This window comes from Numenius arquata, chromosome 11, assembly GCF_964106895.1.
Source record: "Numenius arquata chromosome 11, bNumArq3.hap1.1, whole genome shotgun sequence".
In the NCBI taxonomy this organism is placed as follows: Eukaryota; Metazoa; Chordata; class Aves; order Charadriiformes; family Scolopacidae; genus Numenius; species Numenius arquata.
Genome location: NC_133586.1, coordinates 36,920,261 through 36,942,947, shown reverse-complemented (window position 1 = coordinate 36,942,947; position 22,687 = coordinate 36,920,261). Strand labels below are relative to the sequence as shown.

The following is a 22,687-nucleotide window of genomic DNA, read 5'->3' as shown; positions in this document are numbered from 1 at the left end:
AGCTCCCCGTGCTGCAGATGGGCTTTCTGGCTCATCCCTGCGGCTTGTCACAGAGCTCAGCTTAAAAAAAATAAAAAATAAAAAATAACACAAAACATGCATCGCAAGGTCCTGTGCTAACCGCGACATCGTTCCTCCCCCTGGAAACGACAGGGAGGTTTGAAAACAAAATATAAATAAAGCGCTGGGGGTGACCTACCTTCTCGCTGCCGGGGCTCCGCGGGGCTGCCCAGCGCGGCACCACCACCTCGGGCTGCGGCTCCGCGCCGGCGGCCACCCCTCCCGCTGCGGAGACACAAGAGGAGCCGCTCAGCACCCCGACCCCTCCGCACCCCCGGGGGGGTGAGGAACACGAAGCCGGGGCGGGAGAGAGCCCTGCGCTCGTTGTACGGGAAGCAGGAGTATCTCCCCTACCAAACCGCCCACCCATCCATCCACCCATCCATCCTCTTTCCCTCCCTCCCTCCCCGGGAGCTCATGCAGCCAGAGGTGGATGCAGGGTGGGGGGCGGCCGTTGCAGCCCCCCCCCGCCCCGAGCACCCCGCACTCACAAGGTGGCAGCAGCAGCAGCAGCAACGAGAGGGCGATGCCGCAGAGCAGCCCCCGGCCCCACATGGCTCCCGGCAGGAGACTGCGCTCCGCTGCCGCCCGCCGTATAAAACCGCCCGGCCCCGCTTTCTCCTCCCACCACCGGCCCCATCCGCCCCTGCAGCCCCCCTGCCTGGGGGAAGTGGGGGTGCCTTCTCCTCTTCTCCTCTCCTCTACCCCACCCCGGGCAGCGCCTCAGGGTGCACCCCGGGTGCCATAGCGGCTCTGCCCGGGGGTGCGGGGCCGCACCGTACCCCCGGCATCCCGGGGGGGGGAGGAAGCCTGAGCGCTGCTCTGGGGCTCGCCCTGCAAAACCTCACCCCACCCCCCAGCTCTTTTTCCAGCGCGGAAATCCACTGTGCCTCAAAAGCTAGGAATAAAGGGGAGACCTGCTGGAGGGAAGCAGCCAAATCATTGTCAAGAGGCTCTTGGAGGAGCCGGGCTATGACTTTAGTTGTTTATTTATTTATCTGTTACATTTATGTGTAATCCTATCAAACCCTTCGTGGCTGAACCCATGTTTCCGGAGGCATCCTGAACCTCTCCACTCCTGGGAAATGCATGGTCCCTGGACAACAGAAGGGATATAGAGTGAAATTTATTGTGCCCATAGAAATGGGCAAAAGCAAAAAAATGTTCACTGCCTCCCTCCCATTAGGGCAGATGGAGGGGCCGGGGAAGGGTTTGGAAGCATCCACAGCTCATATTCCCTGTGCTGACCTTCAGGGATATCCACTCACTCCCATGATGCTCCCAAAGGAGCATCCCTGTCTTCTCCTTCATCCTTCAGGGCTAATTCATGAGTCCACTTGCAAGTCCTCTGCCCTTCAGGGGAATGAGGACCCGGAGGACGGCCAGACGCAGTGCCTCACTGCTGGGTGGGTTAGCCAGTGTGGCTCCGGGTCGCAGGAGGAGAAGAGAGTCCAAGTTAGTGGGGCTGTTCTGAGCTTACCAGCTGCAAACACCTGAGCTCCACAGTGCTGTAGATGCTCCTTGCACACACTGAGCCTGTGAAAAGCACCTGCCTTGTGTTAGTGTATTTCTGCTGTGAGTCCCGGCCAACTCAACTGCAGCCACGCTAGCAAAGCTGCGAGGTTGGACTGACTTTTGTGTGATTTTTATGGGGTTGGCTCAGAGTGGCAAGGAAAGGCATTATCTCTTAGTCATACTCTTCAGACAGTCATTGATCCGCATTATCCATACAACCCTTTCCATTCATCTCTATACTTAAAGTGCCCACGTAGGTGAACCACCAGGAAACCGGCTTAAGAAATGGGGACAATTTGTATCTGGCTGCGTTTCACAGCGTATCAGTAAATCAGGCCGATAGGAAATTAATACTCCATTTAGAATAAAGGTTTGCTAGATAATAGTAATGATTTTGTCTCTTGTCCAGAGGTTTATTTATGCTAGTGAAACCTCTGAGCTGTCTTTTCCTGAAGGTCTTCGCCGACTCCTGCCACTGTTGCCCAAAGGAAATGTGACTGTTTCCATTTGCAGATGCCATTTAGGTTTATGACTTTCATATGTGTTCCCCTCTCTCCCCCAGCACTTCACACACTGAACCTTTGCGATCTTGCGAAGGTCAGTTTATTCCTGATGTCACCCTGGCAGAAGAAAGTTAGGACATCCTGGGGACACCTAGAGGGAATCACCAGGGTGAACAGGCTGTAAATGACATTTTAGCTGATCCACAGACAGGTCACAAATTTTCAACACACAACTAAACCATGTTATTTCCCAGAGCAAATAACCAGGGACCAGATTTCAGCTTTTCCTCTAATCATATGGAGCATTATAAAGGGAAACCTTGAATTTTTTGTGAACTCTCCCATTTATTTATAGCTGCTTGTAACATAGATGAAAACAATGGCACTATTGATGATGCTTTTATTATAAATGAGTAAGAATGCAAGCCAAATTTAGACACAAACTTATCTATTCTGCTTTCATCCTTGCATAAAATTTCTGTCTACCCAGAGGAAAAAAAAAAACTTTGATGAGGAACTTGTGTGTTTGCACTAAAAGATTGTCACAAATCTTGGCACCACAACAAATCTTCACAGGGACTGCTTCATATATTTCTTTAAAAGATCAGCTCAAAAAAATTGTCAAATGGAATGAAAGGAGCCTTATTTTGATTGTTAAAATACTTAGGGCAATAACTATCTGCTTGTGATTTTTGTCAGCATTCAAGTATCATAAAAATGAAATACATGCAATATTTGCATTTGTTATATAGTGATATTTTGATCTTTGGTTCTTGGTAATATGAGAATTGATTTCTTAATTTATAATCACCAGAAACTCCCTCTTTAAAAATATAACCACAGACTGTGCAGTTGTTATATATAGTTTAATCTATATATATATATGATGTATCACTTACATTGCTGAGACATTGTTGCATGGAAAGATTCGGGATATTCTAGCCTTATTAACAGCGCTCAGACGCGGTAACGTTACCTGCCTCTGGCACAGGATGAGTCAGATCCTCCCTGTACCCATCTCTTCTAAAAGCTCAATGGGACATTTGCCTGATTCACAGAGCAAGGTCAGGCTTTCCATTATCTAGAAATTACACAGACGCACACTCATTTCCTCCAGGATCCCAGCTGCCTGATTAAAAGTATCAACTGGGAGTTTGGACGTCTGTGCTCTGTTCCCTTATCTCTTGCATCCCCTGTGATCAAGGGATGGACATACCTATTAAAGAGCAGCCCCCGTGTAGTGCCCAGAGCAAGGGTGGGTGCGTTGCGGTCGGGTCACTAGGTTTGAAAATTCGATGTTTCGGTTTCTCCGGGACAAAGCTGATGCGAATGGTTTTGCAGTAGGGTTTCTGCACTTACTCGACAGTCTCCAAGGTGGTCTAACGCTATTGTTGTTAGCTGGAAAGCAAAAGATGACGATTCTCCCATTATGTTCATAGTAAATTAGGAGTTAGCTGTCTAGAAGGACATAGATAGACCTACAGAGGAGAAAGCCTGTCAAAGAAACAGACTTATGCGGAGAATGACTTGGACATGCATCAGAGTAAAAGCTCAGTAATATTTCATTGGAACTCTCTCTTCAGAAATGGGAAAGGTTGCTGAATGAACTGCTCTGAAAAGGCTCCTGCTGACATGGGAGAAAATGTTACCAAGAATCAAAGTCTTAGAAGGATACGGTAGAAGACTTTTTGTCTTGCCAAACCTCTGCATTTCAGACACTTGCCCTGATGAAAGAAATTCTGTCTTTGGCTGACTTGAGTGGGATGTGAAATCTTCCATTTTTCAGCACATTTTCCTCCTTGATATCACTTGAAATGATCAAAGGAGGAAGGCTGTGAATCCATGAAGGGAACTGGAGATTTAACAGCAGACTTCATTATTCTGAGACTTAGCAGTTGAGAACAGCTTCGGCTGGCCCAGAATCTTCTGCTTAGCTTTGGTTTTCCACCACCCGTGTAGGACAGCGGGAATACTTGGAAGAGCCCTAGAGCAGCTGTCCTGCCAAAGGGGGAGACGTGCTGTAAGATGATCGGGTACCAGACAAGGGTTTGTCCCGATGTGCTGTTAGTGAAATTACATCAAAGCACTCTCTACGCTTTTTTTAAAGGGTGGGTCACTGCTGCTACTTTTGCTTCATTCCTACAAGCGAGTGAACTTAATGGTAGGAGACTGTATATGCAGACACATTGCATCTTTTTAACTGCATTTGTACCTGTAAAGCACTGTCGTCCTCTCCACGCTGCCTGCAAACTTCTCCAACACAGTAATGATTATACTGAAGTAGTTTATTTTCATAAGAGAAGGGGAACAGGTAAACGGCAATAAGGGCTTTTAATAACATCCAACCCATAAAACCGTCCAGTAACTTTGGAGAGGAATTCATCTCTGCAAATGGATAGCCACAGGCAGTGATGCACCGGGAGGCGCTACTGAATGTCTTTAGACTTTTACAGCAGCAAGAGAAAAACAAATTTTATTTGGAAAATCTGCATTTGATTTGTTTTTCAAGCTGAGAAGCATGCAAGGTGATTTTTAGTTTAGATTAAGGTAAACAGCAGAGAAAGAAGGTTAAAAAAAGTCTTATAAGACAGTAGAATATGTCTCTCATGTCCCAAGCACCCTCTGCCCTGCCATGAAGCAGGCTTGCAGGAGGGCACACACTTGCCACGGATGGGCCCTGCCTATGACCCACTTCACACACTGCAAGAGGAGAAATAACAGCCCAGATACTTGGCACTTCAGGAATCTTCATTTAGGAGATAAGTTTGACGATAGCTCAAAATGACCTAGAAATGGGAGCTAAAAACCTCTTCTATCACAAGAGAGTTCCCCCATGTGGAGCTGCCAGCGCACGCTAAGGAATGATTCAGAGGAAGTGAAGTTTGGATGGGTTGTTTGTATAATTTTCTCTTCTGGTGTAGAGAAGACACAATAGTCTTCAAGAGAGCTCATCTGAGGGCTGGGTCCAATGCCAAAGACTTGCAGACACAGATCCCGTGTCAGGACTTCAGCTCTCACTGGAAGGAGGGATCAGCCCTACATTTTGTTTCATGTTGGTATGTCCAAGATGCGTTAACCCTCAGTCTTTTCTTCTTCTGGCCTTTGTGGTATTAAACAGGACAGATTTCCACTGAGGGTATAATACTGTGTTTTCCTACACGAACAGCAAAGGTCCCATTAGCAGATGGATGCTGTGAAGCAAGTGCCGAATCCCTCAACCCACTGAAGCTCACTCTGAGCTACCAGCACCGGGTTCACAATAAGCACAGGGTACAAATGAGCAGCTCTGAGGCACCTCCCTTTGGTGCTGGAAGGAAATTTGTATTATCCACGGCAAGAAACCGTTCCAGATCCTGGTGCACTGCAATATGTCTTATATCCTACTCCATAGTGTATAAAAAGAAAAATGGGAGAAGAGCAAAGTTAGAGCTAGAGAATAATCCCACAAACAGCTGGTTTATACCCTGAAACATGCTTGTGTAGGAATTAGTACATTTGCCCACATGCATTCCTGCAGGCCAGATCAGCTTTCAGTGAGAAGATAATTTAGAAACAAACAGGAATTTTCTACTATTTATAAGACTTTCCTCTTAATGATTCATCTGCATTGCAGATGCAGTGTGTAGGATAGACAGGATTTACTCATGCTTTTGTTTTCTTTAACTACAGAACACTGTAGTTTTCAAAGGAGAGGTTTTGATCTTGGACTTGGAAAATGGAGTTATGAGCCCACAGAAGCAGAAAAGCATGAAAACATTGATCTAAAACTGAAAACCTAAAATGCAAAGAACCCAGAGGATACCTACTCCACACGGACTTAGGACTAGCTTTTAAGGCACATCGAAATTTTATTTGTACCTGTCTTTATCAATGATGTGGTCTCAATGGATACAGGGGGTCTAAGCCTCGGGACTGACAGGATGCTCAGGTTCCAACAGATCCAGTGTGATGACCCATAAAATACAGGATGTCCTATATGGGATTGTCAACGTAGCTTCCTCTGAAGCATTCCTTAGCATCCTCTGGCAGTCCAGTGGTAGCTGGATTTACATAATTAGAAATATAAATACACACACACATATATACACTAGTATTACTAGCCCAAATTGTCTGAAACAGTGACTTCAGCTCATTCTAGGCACATGCAGCTTGGCTGCACAGTAAGTCTGGGAGTTACATGTATTACAGTTTCCCTGTCCCCACTCAGTTCAATGTCTGTGGCTTAAAATGAAGCATTAGGGATACATTGTTCAGGTGAGTTTATTCAAATACAACAACAGCAAAATAACAGGATTCCCAGAAGAAAATGACCTATTCCACAAAACAGGGGAGAGGAAAAAAAATTAGTAACATAAATTACAAATTTTGGCCAAAAAATTTTGAATTTCATTACTCCCGAGTTCAGCGCAGATACTCTCTCTATTAAGAACCTTTGATATTCTTCAGCGAGTTTGGTATTCTCTGGAGAATTCTTCACAGTACTAAGTACTCAGGGAAGGAGTCACAGCCCATAGTATAAGTCCCAGGGCCAGAACTCATCCATTTTGCTCTCTCTGGGTGCTACCCTGCCTCACCTTACCTTCCGGACAACCTCATTTTTATTAATGGAACTGGTTGCAGACCAAGGTATTACTGAAACTGATGTAAATTTTCAGTGTGTTATATAGCAGTTGTACTACAAACACAGACTAAAGTTAAAAATTAACCAAATGAAGCTTAAAACTGTCTCATCAAAGGAAAAATGTAAAGCATTGCTAAATAATTCTTGACTTCACTCTCCAGGCCTTATAGTATTTTACTGCAGCAAGAATTACATTACAATCATAGACCAGAATTATTTCACTTGCTAAGATTTCTAAAGTAATACCTACAAAATTATGGCAAATATCATCAAAGTGCCTATTTTGGCTCTCCTCAGGAAAGCACATTATCCCCTGCTTAGAGCTCTATTCCCGTGTAAGTGCTTTCCTGAGGCAGAGCCCAAACAATGCCCTGAAGAAGCAGGTAAAATTCCAGAGGCTTTTGACCTCCCCAGCTCTTTGTGAGATCTCTCAAAATACAAACAGATCATCAGAGTCTTCAAAATGACCTGTACGGCTCACTCAAGCTACATGGGTTTTCCGTTGAACATACTGACTGAAAAGACTGTGTTGAGGATAAAATTTACTTCCCATTCTATAATATTTCTCCGGTTTATAATTTGTTTTAAAAACTACAATTCTCGCAACAACTTTACTTCGTCATCCTCGTCGCTGTCAGTTACGTTGATTAGGTGGACGCTGGAGGGAGTAGATGGAGCTGACAGAACCTCCTCCAACGCTCCAATGTCCAGCTGCGGTAGGGGGCTTAAATACCGCTCCTCCTTGCAGCTGCTGTAACAGGACACTACTTCAAGGCTCTCACAGCTGCGGCGGTCCTCACGGATGCTTTCTTCTGGGTATTCCTTGAAAGGATAGTTTCCGTCCAGAGCTGAAAACATCATCTCCTGTCTTTGGTACCTGTCTTCATAAAAGCCGAGGCATTGAGGCAGTGAGCTGGAGAAATTCCCACAGCCAAATGGAGGTCGGCTGAATGGGCACGTGCTGCAATGAAAGAGATTGAAAATTGGCTTTCAGAAACACAGGTTGCCTGGACTTCCAGGCAGCTAAGAAAAAGAGAATTACACTAATGTTCTATGTTAGTCAGCTTATCCTGTTGAAATATTCAAAACACGCATACTTTAAAACCATGCCTAATTTAAACACTGTGGCCCTAACAAGAGCTGTGCACAGATTCCATATCTGTGCATATGTGCCTCTTCATGCTTGATACAGCAGGATGTTGTTTTGAAAACAAACACAGACCCCATAGTATTTATCAATGAAATAATATCATAGATAAACCAGCATCCGATGTTAACTGACATATTCAGAACAGCAAAACAAAGCATCAAAAGTCACTTTGTGTTATTTCTGTATGCCAAAATTTGTGACAGAGCTGGGGCAAAATGCTCTTATTTATTCTTGGAGTGAACTCTTGCATCGTTACATTGTTGTTGAACAGGAGGACTGACAGAGAATTCTTGTGCCCCATGTGTGTTGTCAATGTTACTATTTAAAGAATGTCCAGTGATAAATTTTTAAAAAGCAACCACATAGTAGATTGCATGAAATAACTATGTCCAATGTTACTGTATTCCTCCGGTGTCAGAAGTCTGAATTTTTATTCTGATGCAGAATGACATACATATTGTAACTTACAGTGTTATAGAAATTCACTAAATTGTTAAGGAAACAAGTGTATGAAGAAGTAATAGAGCTCCACAGTGCAGACATCATAAAGACATTGATACAATCTCTATTAAGGTTTCAAGGACACTATTCATCTTTTCAATCTAACATTTAAATTTTCCGTGCATGAAGCTGCATACATACCTTTGCACTGTCAATGCTACACAGAAATTATGATTCTTGTATGCAAGAAATGAGTTTATAGGAATGTGAACCTATAAATTATTATATTCAAAAGATCCTGGCATTAGCAAGGCTGGCAGCCTTTAGAAGTCCATTAATGTGTGATCTCAGAAAACCATATTTTATGGTACAAGAACACTCGTCTCCCTCAGAGGCCTCACAAAACTGCCTCATTTCAGAGACCAAAGGCCAAGCAAAGTTCATTTTTAGCAATTTTGGGAATATGTGTCCTGTGTTTCTTTAAAGGACCCTAAAAATAGAACTATCTGGTATTGCACTTATTAGTTCATTAAGTTATTTTGAGTTTGATGGGTCATCATCAGCCCTAATTTATGACCATGTAATCTTACTGCCATAGGAACATGTGGGCTGTCGCTATTAGTAGCAATGAGCAGTGTATTAAAGAGCAGTATTTAAGTCTAATAGTCATAATAATTTCTTATGTTTGATATTGCACAGTCATGAAAGAGAAATGATGCCTTACAAAGAATAAGCACCATTAGGCCATCAGACTTCCTGCATTTGAGAAGGGCACCTGCTGCTGGGAGGGCACTGTGCATGCTTAGCTTAGGAAATACCCATGGGATACTACATCTGTTGGCCTGTGAGTTCTTTGATTTGGTGATCTCTGATTGACTGCAAAGGAGACACTAGGAAATACTACTTACATAACAATTCTGGAGACATTTCCCACCAGACTGGATTTCAGAAATATTGGTAGTTATGACAGCTGCAATCATAGTACCCAGGAGACATCTCACGCACCTACTTTAATTCCATCCAATCCTTTTCAAAATATATTTACACTATCTCTACCTAATGCTTTTCTGTAGAAATCAACTGCACTTAGATGCATAAAGTGGGGAGAAGATATTTCTATTTACTGTGGGCTTGGGAGTGCCAATTACTGCAATAGTACTAAGAAGCCTTCAATAACTGCACATATATTACGAGCAGCCTCAGGCCAGCAGGTCCCACCACACAGGACCTATAGGAAGGTAAGAGCATCTTTCCTTCTAAATGCTCCGTCTACTTTCTGTAAGTCAAAAGACTCTCTGCCTCTTAGCATTTGTTCTTACTGGTATCGAAACGAAGGGTTTCATTACCTTGATGGGAAATAGTGAGGTCCAGGTACAAAGTAAGGGTGGCAAAACGGAAACCGAGGAGGTACTCCAAACAGACCAGCAGGCTGACCGATGGGAGGAGACTCGTAGAGACGTGAGTGAAGACAAGGGGTAGCTTGGGGAAGAGGTACACCTCTAGGGAAAATAGAAAGCCCTGGGTACTCCTTTGGAGACTCACTATTAGAGACAGAAAATCTGCTGTTAGTGGTGGTTATGTTACTTGGGTTTCTGCTCTCAATGAAAACTGGTGTACGTCTCTTCAGAGAGCAATTGAGCCCAGATGGTACATCAAGAGCTTCTGCCTGAGCAGGTTCAGCAAAGTGCTGTGGTGAAATGACAGGGCGCAGGGGCAGGGTTGGAGCTGGAACAGCCACTGATGGGGTGCTTGTACTGGTAGTCTGGAAAAGAGTGATTGGACCAGCATGTTGAATGGAAGAAGCCGGCAGACGGATGGCAGAAGGAGCTTCACCTTTAGGAAACAGAACAGTTATTTACCAGACACGAATAGAGGAAGAGATTTCATAAACAGCAGCATAGCAAACCAGAGCCAGAGCCAGAACCATTTCCCTCAAAAAACTTTCCAGCATTACTTCCCCGCAACTCACGTCCCACACCACTTGGCCTACATGTGTTCTGACAGGTGGGTTTGGAGCCCACACATTCAACCTTCCTTCTACAGAAACCCAAGGCGAAAGAAGAATGAATTGGCTAGTGGGTGTTATGGCTATGAGGTTGGTGAGGGCTGTGTCTTGTCTTCATGTGGCCACAGAATGGGGCTGGAGCGTGCATTTAGCACCTGAAGCTCAGAAGACCTCCCAAGTCCACTAGCTGAGTTGGAGTGAGCCAAATCCTTACCAAATCTGTGTGGTGCCAAAGCAGCAGTGAAGAGCAGAGAGACAGTTAAAATACCCTACTCTCCGATATGTTTTTCTTATTTGTTTCACCAATGAACGTACCCGCTAGCTTGAATGTACGCTTTCAAATCACATCTCACATCAACAGGGCTGCCTTTATACAGGAAGATTTCAAAACACATTGCGTAAGTATTTTCAAACCCCACTACCTAGTCTGAGTCTAAATTCCTAGTCAACAGGACTTAAATGCATCTAGATTTTTACAGTTTGTATTTAAGAATCATTTCAACCACAATAGGATAGTAAACTCTGGAATGAAACATAGTAGCATATGAGGAAAAAATAACATTATAAAATATACTAGGGTAAGAAAACAAAGAATACTTTATTCAGTCAAATTTTACAGAAGTATTTGAGAAAGGATCACATCACTGTCTCAGAATTTCAGAATAAAGCTGAGTTTTCTCTTTTGCATCTCTGAATATTACCACACAGCATAAACAGGCATTTTTTCTTGCCTCGTGAGAAAAAGAGCAGCCCTTGTGAGTACGCTTAAAGAGAAAAATGCCATTGCCTGGATCTAAGCTATTTGTTGAGCCAGAGCTCTTTCACTACAAACCCTGCAGGTCAGCTACTGTACTTGACTGTGAGCTCTCATACTACACCCCATTTCACTGTCCATATTGAATTCTTATAAAAGTGAGGTTCCTTCCAGGTTAGATGCAACTTTTTAATGCATTCCTTCTGTAACTATATTTTTGTTTGTATAAAAACTGAGTTATATATGCTCAAACCACCGGCATGTGCAAGTTCATAACAACTACATAGAGAACTATTGCAGGTGTGCATAGATACCTAAGGAAATGTTCATGGAAAATGTGCAAAGGAAAAATTTCTTTTTCAGATTTACTGACTGCCCTAATATTGCAGCACACACTAACACCCCACAAACTTCCCTTCTGATGACCTTGTTGACAATTCTATCTGCTGTTTCTCATAAGCAGTCTAAGTTGCTGAGCATTTGCTCTAAAGCAGTGGTGCCCTCACTACCAAGGACCACTAACATCAGCGTGGAGGTGCCATGGACTACGCTAAGGAGCTTTTTCAGGCTTAGTAGAGAAGGGCTGAGCACTAGTGCAGTTAGACCTGGTGAGGTAAGATATGTGTGAAGTGGAGACAGAACAAGAAGCAGAAGCAGCTGTAGCTCAACGGGAAGAACGTGTTGAGTAATAGAGATCCAAAAAGACCAAGAGGTAGGAGGAGGGAACCAGGAGCTACAAAGACAATAGCAGGAATCTGTGGGCAATGAAGAAGCCAGAAGAATTTAAGAGGCTGAGGAAACAGTAGGTAGAGACTAAGAGGCCAAGGAGCAGTGCAGAGGAGGACTGATAGAAATAGTGGTGTTGAGAAAGACCAAGAAATTGTTTTAACTGTATCTACACTACTGTATATATAACTTTCACCACAATAAGTAAATTCCAAATTTTTAAAATCATTCACTACTGAAAACTCACAGACTGGATGTCCAATACTGGTCTTAACATTGGGGATGACAACCGAGTAAGCAGGTGACTGGAAGGGACAAATGCCAGCTGGACTTGTAGTGATGATAGTCTGAGAAGTGCCGGAAAATACAGCAGAGACAGGCAGTGGGAAACGCTTCCTTTTGCCTGGTCGTGGTTGATAAACCCATCCTGTCAGAGATGAAAAAAGATGCAGACATCCAGTTTTTGGGATGGTGTCATTCATTATGTAAAGCTAGGATACCTGTAATTCTGAAGTATCTAAAAAAATGACTCCAAAACCTGCTCCTACAGTCAATGGCAAAACTCCCATTTGTTTCAGTGAGCAAATGGGGCATTTCATCAGAGGCGGAAATTAAATGGACACATTTGGGCATGATTTTTATGTTACTAAATTGTAACTCTTTGTGAGACAAAGAGATACAGAACAGTGGGGAGTGACATGGCACTGTTGAGGAAGGCATGTTAAGGAGAACATGACACTGCACCATGGGCTTTCAGTGTGGAACAAAATTGTGACTGTATTCAAAATGTGGATCTTTCCTGATTGTTTCCTTAACCCCTTATGTCTCACATATACCTGCAGGTTACAAGAGACAATGGAAAATATGACCCACTAGGAAACCTGTATAGATTTTGGAGCAGTATGTTTGCCTTTGACTTACAACATTAACAAAACACTAACAGATGTATAAATATATTATGAATTTACACTGTGCAGCTTTTTTTCTTACACAAGGTACTCTTAATGCTACTTTAAAGAAACCTTTTTTGTTTTGTTTTGTTTTTTTCTTTTGCAGTGTGCAGGGAGAGAGGGAGAATGCTGCTCTTATCTTTTGCTTGTTTATGACAGATTCGTCAGATCTTGTCTACCAGGATTAGCCATAATCATAAACTAGCAGGATTATAACAACAGAAAGAGAAAGGGTTACAGCATCTGGTATCTCAACAGCTTTTAAAAAATGTGTTCAAAGTACTTATGATTTGTTTTATTGAACTGCAGTGTTATGGAGAAATGAATTTGGGTATATATTTTTAACACTTTTGACAAGAGATTGAGAAACATCTTCCGCACTATTATTTGTGAATCTCAAATCTACATGTTGAAGAATCCCACAGAATACAATGCTGTTTGTGCTTCCTGTGGCATTTCCCTTTCCTGCTTTTAAGGAATGGATGCATGTGTCACCATAGGCCACCTGGGCAGCTCTTTCTGGACCATGTAAAATGATGCAGCAGGCCATGTTCACAATAAACTCACTACCTGACTGCTAAAGCACTCAGAAGAGCTTTTGTAGCTGGGGTGGCCTAAGACCATGAAAAACATTAGAGTCTATGAAGGATGAAACATCATTTTGGATGCTTAAAAAAATTAATATGCTTTCAGGCACTAGAAAGCTGACAGAAGGACTGTGTACTTGACATTTTTGTGATTTTTTTCCAACTCTATTCCTTGCTCTAATGAAAGAGATCCATTTTTCAAAAAATCTTGCACTTCTAAAACATTCAGGTAAATAAATACATGTTTACCAGGAAATTCCTCTCTGTGCCTTTGTTTTATTTTCTGAGCTTCATCATAATAGGGCTGCTTCTGCTCTTCAGTCAGTTTGCTCCACTCCAATCCGAGCTGAACACTGATTTCTGCATTATTGGCAGTTGGGTTAGCTTTTGCTAGGGCGGGCCGATGAATCCTAGCCCACACCATAAACGCATTCATTGGACGCTTTACGTGGCCACTTTTGTCCTTGCTAAATGGAGTATCTGGCATACCTATGCAACAAAATGAGGAAAGATGATCATCTTCCAGGCAATATATGCAATACAGGGTACTCGCAATAGTACATCAAGAGGATATTTGGCAGCAGTCAAAAGAATCACTAGAGCTTTGGAACACATGAAACTCAATGCCCATTTGGAGTGCAGTTCCTAGAAAAATAGCTAAGGCTAAGGGAGTATCTTTCACGAACCTTTACTGAATCACCGCATAAGGAATTGGTTACCTGGCTTTTCGTGTATCTTTTTTTTTTTTAAAAAAATGAAACATATGGGACTGCTAACACACTGGTTTAGATTTGGCTAGATTGTTTTCTTATGAATTTATAAACTAAACATTGTATAGCGCAGACCATGTCACTGCAAATTTGTCGTCACCACCAGAACTATGTATCAAAAGCCCTAATGATGTGGGGACCAGATCTAATGATGGTACAGCAGTTTAATCCCACACCTGGGCAGTCCCTGGCTTCTCATCTGAGGTCGTTGCTGTTCAGGGGTTTCTGGTTAGGTTTTTTTCCACTCTCTGTCTTTTCTCAGATGTGGACACTCATTTTGCTGGAGGAACCTGCGTTACCAAATAACTGTTACATGACAACCAGCTTTGGTTCTTTGTAAACATAGACTACGTTTAAATTGAGTTGGTGACATGATGAATCCCCAGACCCCTCACAACTGATCCCCGAACAAGCAATTTCCTCTCTGAAAAAGGCTTAGAAATAAACTCTTTCATATTATCAATAAAGGGCAAAAGTCTTCTAGTCTTTAAGCCCTCACTTTAAGTCATTAATTTTGAAAGCCTAAAAATCTCATTTAACATGTCCAAATTTTCAATCAATGTATCAGTGCTTCATAGCTTTAAAAATCAAGCAGACTCCTGATCTTAAACTTGCAATCACAGCTCAATGCAATTCTGGACTGTTATAAGGGCTTTAACATAGTCAGGGAGCAAGCGGACAAAACTGCATTGATTTTAACCACTAGAGAACTCTGTGCTCCTCTATGTTTACATCTTACGCTGATGAGTAAAGTAAGTTTGTACAACAAAAGCTTGTTATTTATAAGTAAGTGTGTACAATGACCAAGAGAGTTGTACAAACTCTAGGGATGGTTCTCTAACGTGACCCTTCCACTTGTGTTCTCCTACATGACACCTTGTCAACTGTGTGCCACTTACTGAACCCTTAACGTAATACCTGAATCGGAGGGCAGTACTGTGAGGGGTACATTTTTAGTTTCTATCTTTACTGAAGGCTCCAATAAAGACTGCATTTTAAGAGGCACTTGTTTCACTGGCATTTTGGTCACATGGATCAGCTCTGGCGGCAGAGGGCCTTGGATCTGTATGCGGGTCCCAGGAGGTAAGGGGTGAAACACAACCGGGATCTTCAGATCTTCGGGAAGAATCCCAAGCCCCTCACTCTGCTGTGCCTTGTGGTCGGCAGGGCTGGCATGAGCAGGCCCACACAGGGAGCCGGCCGGGGCATCCTCGAAGGGCTCATCAGGTGGCTCCGCTTTGACAGCAGCTCCTCTCCAGGGCTCCTTCCCATTCCCCCTCTTCTCCGGTACCTTCACCTCTTTGAGGCTTTCTCCATAGCCCTGTTCATGCTCCCTTTCTTTCTTGATGGTGACGTGGGCCTCTTCTTTCCCCCCCCACGGAGCTGGGGAGCACCTGAAGTCGCCCCCTGACTCTCTGCTTTCCCCGCGGCTGCCGCGGCCACCTTCCTCCTCCGGCTCGGCCTTCTCCACTTTGACGTGCACCACCCTGTGGGGACCCTTGGCTTCCTCCTGCGCGGGGGGCGGCGGCGGAGGGCGGCAGAGACCCGGTGGCGGCTCCCGGGGAGCCTGGGAGCGGAGCGGTGCCCCTCTGCTCCCCCGCTCCATCCCGCCGCCGGCCGCTTGCCGCCCGCGGCCGTTGGGCCAACGCTGGCCCGCCGTCCTCGCGCCGCCGCCCGCCAACGGCCGCGCAGCGATCCGTCCCCCCGCCCCCGCTGCGCGACGCGGTCGCCATGGAGACCCGCGCAAACCACAGAGAGGTCCGCCCGGTCGCCTAGAAGGGTCCCTCACTGTGTTCTCGCGGGGGGGGGGGGGGGGGAAGAGGGCGCCTGGCGCTTCCGCTTCCGCTCTGGCCATGCTGGGGTGGCGGCGGGCGGTGTCAGCCGTCGCTGCGCGGTGTGCGCGCCGCCTGTCCATGGCCAAGAGCAAGTTCGAGTATGTGCGGGACTTCGAGACGGACGACACCTGTCTGCCCAACTGCTGGATAGTTGTTCGGCTGGACGGCCGCAACTTCCATAGGTGCAAAGGCCGGGCGGGCAGCCGATGGCGGGGGCGCTTATAGCGGGGCGGTCGCTATGGCGACGCCTCAGCGGGCGGGAGGATGGGGGCCGGGGTACGGCGGGGCCTGTCTCGGGGTTTCCTCGGCCTAAAGGCGCCGGGGGTGCGGGCTCCGAGTGCTGATGCCGAGTTGTGCCGTGCGTTTGGCCTTGGCTGTTCCCTGCCTGACCTGTGTGAATCCTCCTTCCCCCCACAAATCCCCATGAACCCTTCACTCGGCCTCTCCAGGGCACGGAGTTACTGCGGGTGTTTGTCGTCAAGGGCCAGGGGGAGGTTCAGAACGGTGCCCTCGGTAGGGTGGTAGGGAAACGACATACCAGTGCTTTGGGTGTGCTGGGACAGCGACAGCAGCTGGTGTACAGGGATATTTATTGGCGTTGGGAGTCAGTGTCGGTGTAGCACTCATCTTTCTTGGGGATAAATAAAACATGGTTCTCTCGAGTGGTAGGTGATATGTTCTTCCTGGGAGATTGAGCTCTAGTTTAGTCACAGGGGGTTCTGATAAAGCGCAGATGTTTTGACGGGTTTAGTGATGACATTGCCATTGTTGGACCAAAAGGCACCCTGGGAGAAAGAGAGCTTATATAAAATAGTGTTTGTCATCCTCTTATTCCAAGAAAAATTGGGAAGACGGTCATTTTGAAGGACTGGTTAGGGTGAGATATTAATGGGAAAGAGAATGGGTTATCCAGAAAGTGTAAAAGATTTTTGATATTGTTTTTCATACCTGGAGGGAATTCTGTGTCAGTATTGACAGGATACCTGAAATCAATATTCACGGAAAGCAAATATGAGGAAAATGAATGGGTTAGCATTTTTAGTAGCTCTTTAAGGGATTCTTATTCAACCATTTTTGCTTTGAAGGTTTTCTGAGCAGCATGAGTTCAAAAAGCCAAATGATGACCGTGCTCTTCATCTGATGACCAAGTGTGCCCAGACAGTGATGCAAGAATTGGAGGATATTGCTATTGCTTATGGACAGAGTGATGAATACAGTTTTGTTTTCAAAAAGAACAGTAGATGGTTTAAAAGAAGAGCAAGGTAACAGTTGCTTTGATACTTAAGTGAACTTGGTTTTAACATCTCTTGGTAAACCTGTAGTTCTTCTTTAGATTTGCCTTTATCTACGCAGAGAGGTTAGGAGCAGGACTGTGTTTGGGTGTGTACACTACAATTAGTTCAGGTTCTTCGTGATGAAGTCTTTGCATTTGATATTTCAGGAAAGTGTGTTTAGTGGTACAGAGCTTAAAAAAAAATAATCTGATAAACATTAGAAACAAACGTTGTTAGAACAAACATTCTTTTAACAAAATGTTTGCTTTTCCAAATTCTTTTACTTGATTCTCAGTACTTCCTGTTCTTCAGAAGAATCTGTTCTACTCAGAAGAATAGCTGATATGTTGGGCCATTATTTAAGAAATGCTACTATCCACCAGAACTATCACTCCTAATGCCTCAGATAATCGCAGATATATAATCATATTGAAATATTTCTTTCTTTTTTCCTTTTGCTTTGTGTTTGCAAGTAAGTTCATGACTCATGTGGTCTCCCAGTTTGCCTCAAGTTACGTCTTCTATTGGAAGGATTACTTTAAGGACCAGCAACTTCTGTACCCACCAGGATTTGATGGACGAATTGTGTTGTATCCCAGCAACCAAAATTTAAAGGACTACCTCAGCTGGAGACAAGCAGATTGTAAGCGTTTCTAGAAAATGGAGATTTGTGCAGTTGAGTTCTCTTCCTCTCTGAGTAGAAATGCCATTATTGCCACATAGCTATCAGTGAAAGAACAGCAGGTAGGGTTGTAGTTTTAAATAAACAATATTAGAATTGTCTTGGGCTCTGTATGGATGCAGAAATAATGGCTGAGTCTTCAGGCTACAACTATTATTTGTTGCATGCTAGGAGTGCTTCAGCCCAGGAAATACAAGAATTATTAATAGAATTAATGTATTATTTTTATGTTCCAGGCTTGTTTAGCCAAGGTAATCTTCTTTAATGAAGAGATGTGAATCTTTGAATTCACACCATGGGGCAAAACTGTAGCAATCAAAAATGCTGCTTATTCCATGCTAGAGCAGACCAGTGGATTCAATTTCTAGGCTTTCATTAGTCCCTGTTGCTCAAAAGGAGCTAATTTATGTTACACATAAACACCTTTCACCCTCTGCCCTCTCATTTCAGAATTTTATAATTAAATCTGTCTTATTGACATCACAATATGCAGTACCTTGAAAATGACTCAGAAAGATTGTATCTTCTCTAGTGACTGATGTTATTAATTCTCCTTTATTCTTGGCTGTTTCTTGGATATGTTTTTTCTGAGGAATCACTCAGATTTGGTAAATACTCTTTCACTCTTTTTTTCTGTAGGCCACATTAATAATCTTTATAATACGGTGTTTTGGATGCTTGTACAGCGAAGTGGTTTGACACCAGTGCAAGCACAGGACAGACTCCAGGTAAGATTCTCTTGAGGTTTTTTGTTTGGTTTTTTTTGTTTTTCTTTCTAGCTACAAAGAAAATCATAAGATTTGCGAAGCTGTGTCTTGCCTGCCCAGCAGCCCGAGTTGGTTTGTCTGTTCTTCTTACTATAATAATTTTGCTGGTGTAGATTCAACAACTTCTTGAATTGTACAGATGTTAATATAATTAGCAAATAATGTATCTTTGGTCAAATATTAGCAGTTTTTTGATTTCTTAATTAGCAAGTTCAGAAATCTTAAAAATGTCATATAAACATCTGGTATCCATAAGCATGAAGTACAGTGGCAGGATTCAGCTACTATTGATTCCCGGTCCCTTCTGTAGTATTTTGTCTCATTGTGCAGACTTCAGCGGATTATTTCTGTTTTCTCTTGGAGTCTGTTGACTTTCTCTTATTTGTCTTGAAAATGTAATAAAAACCCTCTCTGTTTTAATATCCTCTTTTGGCAGTTGGAAAGAATTCCTCTGTTGGGAGATATAATTTAATTTCACCTTGTAATTTAAAGGTGAAAAACCTGTATAAACTTCCAGTATTCACCCATTTTCTACTCCAGAGATTCAGTTTGTTTGTTTTCTATAAGAGTACTTTTTTTTTTTTTTTTTTTTTAATTTTCTCTCAGGGAACTTTGGCTGGAGATAAGAATGAAATCTTATTTTCTGAATTCAACATCAACTACAACAATGAACCTTTGATGTATAGAAAAGGAACTGTCTTAATATGGCAGAAGGTAAGAAACTATATTACCACTTGTTTCATACTCGTGTTTTAAACAGCTACACTATGGCAAACAAGTTACACTGTAAGATCACCACACGTATTCCAAATGTATGTCTATGTATAAATATGATTAGTTTAAAAATACATTTACTATATAATGATATGTAAGATGACTAATTTTTTAGACATTATTTTTGAAACATCTTTATCTACGACCATAGTATAAAAATTAGTCTCTGAAGTCTGTCTTAAATACACATTATGACTGTTGAAATAAAATATGTATCAACAGATGACAATGTATATGTAGAATTTCACAAAACTGATTTGTTTTCTAGATAAATGTCCCTTGTTCAATGAATCATAGAGTTGGTTTCTTAGTATTACCAGCTTTGAAAATTGAGGAAGTATTTTACTTCCTGAAAAATTACATTTTAATGACTGTTACCAGTTTGATATGGTAATCACTGGGGCATGTGCCAGGCCCATCCCAGGTTTAGATCCCAAGTATTTCCACTGCAAAGAAATTAGGAACTTTTGTTCGGTAAGGTAGCTCGGCTCATAGTATGCTTAGTCCTTTTCTACTTCTGTAAAGGAGCACAGTAAGGAGTGCAGTAAGGAGCACAGCTGTTAATTGGGGAGTTCCTTTTAATGATAACTTGGAAATTTTCATTGTTCTCGGATTACATCATTGATGCAGAATGAGTTTAAGAAATTCCTATCCTGTGTTTTGTATGAGATGACACCCCAGAAAATCATAAATTTTTATGGCCTCAGTGTCCTTCTGTAGTAGGAGATCTTAATTAGAAATATCTGCTGAGAGTTCTCTGTAACTTGTTCAGCCTTTCAACTTCCATATGTAAAAAAACTAAAAGCTGATAATCTTTTGGCCAGTTACTTCAAATTAAGAAATAGAACTACTTAGAACAAGTAGAGGTTCAAACCTGGAAATATATTCTACTTGTTCTTATACATACTTTTTTTTTTCTTCGTAATTGTAGTCATTTGCAAGGTTTCCCATTTGTTTTGCACAGCTCCAAATTAAGTATCGTACTTTATTCAAGAATTCTTGCAGTTATGTGAATTTGCAAGTAACTTCTTCAAGCCATGTGATAACGGTGTGCAGTTTCAACTGCTCGTGTGTTAGTCTTTGAATTGAGAACAGACTCTCTTTCCAAAGATTTAGTGTTCAAATCCTGTAGTATGCCACAGGGTTGGTAGTTGCTTTTGTTGTAGCTTTGTTTCTTGTCCCTTCGTGAATTCCCTCTGGAGTCTTTTATGCCTGCTAATGTGTCAGCTGTATTTTCAGATTAATGAAGTCACGACTAAGAAAATAAAACTGCCGAAGGAAACGGAAGAAAAAGAAGTTGAAGTGACCCGAACTAGGACTAAAGTTGTTCCCCTGCACTGTGACATTATTGGGGACCAGTTCTGGGAGGAATATCCTGAGATCCTGGCTGAGGATAGTTGATGCCTCTGATGAGTATAACCCGTAGTTCACGTTTGGCTCTGCTTGGGTTGTTGGTGAGTGAAGACTATGAATGGTGGCTGTAACCCTCGCAGCAACTACATTGGTTTTTAGCACTGTTGTTGCCTGAAGAAAAGACACCGGTATGTTCTCCGACACACAAGGATATGCCGATACGGAAAACTTAAAATCATATTACATTTTGAATCTTAAGAACTCCTCAGAAATTGACAGCTCCTTCCTTGTACATGCATATTTGTAGAAAAAGTGTAGAGAAATTTCATGCATTTCTATAGCATTCAAATAATGAGGTATTTTACTGAACTACTGAACTGTAATAAAGCTTGCATATGTGAACAGTTAAAAGCAGAAGAAAAAATAATTATTTTGATTTTTGTTTCAACCGAGATGGACCAGAATATTTCAATTGGCATTTAGTGTTCCATTTCAAGGCACTTTTCAAGGTACATTTCAAGTGTTTGGTCGGATCAGTGACAAACTGTTCAACTGCTTCATGTCTCTGATTCTTACAGAAAGGAAGTGGAGTCGCCCAGCAGTTACCTATGACTGATTTTAAAAGGTTTTGACAAATGTACAAGATTTTTATACTTTTTTAAAATAGTAACATTAATAAAAAAAAAATCTACCCTGCTTTATTTATTAGTTGACCTTTCTCATTCTTGAGACTTTTACTAGTAATTGGTGACAGTTCCAAACAGTGAAGTTAATAATACAGGTGCTGTAGAGACGTGAATTGTGTTAGGACATGGGTAGATGTGCTCTCATCTTTTGGAGCCTGGGAAGTCATGTGTCTCCTACTGTGCAGCAGAGGGACAGGCAGCAGCACCAGGGAGCGTTCCTGGTGCCTGCAAAGAGGGTGCTGACAAGAACTTTTGCCGCTCTCTGGTTTTCCTGGGGATGACACAGATGTAGCTGAGCTGACAACACACGTTAGAGGAAGGGTGGGAGTGTGTGTTGCCTGGTCTCTGCACAGTTTTGTTCTGGGTTAACTCTGAGTTAAGACCCTTTGTTAAAACAGTTAAATCATACAAGCTCTCAGGCCGGAAATATTTCTGCTAACGTTAAGTGGGTTTGTCCCAAGGTAACTGGAATTTGAGGGAAATAACCTATTTCAGCATAGAAATACAACTATAATTATATAATAGGTATTAATAAGGATATTATTACTGCTTTTAACTGTACTGGTTTCAAAAAGGTGCAGGAACCATACTCTGGCAGGCTGTTGCTGAGGGATAGTCAGCAGTTGGGACTGGCCATAAAAATGGAAAGAAAGGATGAAATATGACTGAGGAAGGTCAGTTCTGAGTTAATTTCCCATGAATTTGTGTAGCAGCCTACTCCTCTGTTTCCCTTTTTCTTCCTGCAGGAAGAATTTACACATTTAAGCCAGTGTGCGTTTTTGTGGGTTTTTGGTGTTTGTTGGGTTTTGTTTTTTTTTTTTTTTTTAAATACCAACCACTACGCAGGTACTTCTGTAAAGTACTACTTCGCAGTTTCTTCCTGAGATTAAACGAGTCTATGTGTTTGTAACAGCGCAGGGTTTCCCCTCTGCTGCTGTGTGCTAATACCGAGCCCTTCAGTACACGCAATGAGGTAATGCCTATAATTTTCAGTTTGTAGAATGGGCTGTATAATTCCTAGGAAGAGGATATGACGGATTGTGAGGTGATGACTCTGTGAATGAATCATTGCACACGTCATTTACCGCAAAGAACTTCCTATCTGCCTGTATGGGTTTTTTTTTTGTCTTGTAACACAAATGTATGGTGTACGTTATTATCTGGTGTCTGACTCTGGACATGACACGTAAAGCAACTGTTCCAGAGCTGGAAACATTTGGATTTTGCGGTCTGA

At 42.8% G+C, this 22,687-nt stretch overlaps 3 protein-coding genes across 4 annotated transcripts in view; 1 reads left to right on the top strand and 2 right to left on the bottom strand.

Annotated features, from left to right (window-relative positions):
- ADAM19 (ADAM metallopeptidase domain 19) overlaps positions 1–644 on the bottom strand; it is a 34,479-nt gene extending 33,835 nt beyond the window's left edge. The window contains exons 1-2 of the mRNA XM_074155499.1: positions 552–644; positions 200–285 (exon numbers count right to left, since the gene is read on the bottom strand). Coding sequence (XP_074011600.1) covers positions 200–285; positions 552–615 — 150 coding nt within the window. The 5' untranslated portion in view covers positions 616–644. The remainder of the gene's footprint in view (positions 1–199; positions 286–551) is intronic.
- A 6,646-nt stretch (positions 645–7,290) lies between these two features.
- On the bottom strand, positions 7,291–15,937 carry SOX30 (SRY-box transcription factor 30). Its single transcript, XM_074156123.1, has 5 exons — positions 15,001–15,937; positions 13,562–13,801; positions 12,023–12,202; positions 9,637–10,123; positions 7,291–7,660 (listed from the first exon to the last, which is right to left on the bottom strand). Exons 1-5 carry the CDS (start codon positions 15,935–15,937, stop codon positions 7,291–7,293), a joined length of 2,214 nt encoding a protein of 737 aa, XP_074012224.1.
- On the top strand, positions 15,933–21,467 carry THG1L (tRNA-histidine guanylyltransferase 1 like). Of its 2 annotated transcripts, XM_074156317.1 has the most exons (6): positions 15,933–16,099; positions 17,003–17,179; positions 17,665–17,834; positions 18,513–18,601; positions 19,247–19,354; positions 20,654–21,467. In XM_074156317.1, the coding sequence occupies exons 1-6, from the start codon at positions 15,936–15,938 to the stop codon at positions 20,813–20,815; spliced, it is 870 nt and encodes a 289-aa protein (XP_074012418.1). In that variant the 5' UTR covers positions 15,933–15,935; the 3' UTR covers positions 20,816–21,467. The 2 variants fall into 2 exon arrangements, with proteins under 2 accessions (XP_074012418.1, XP_074012419.1); XM_074156318.1 differs by lacking the exon at positions 15,933–16,099 and having other exon boundaries at positions 17,113–17,179; positions 17,760–17,834; positions 20,654–21,466.
- Positions 21,468–22,687: the final 1,220 nt, after the last annotated feature.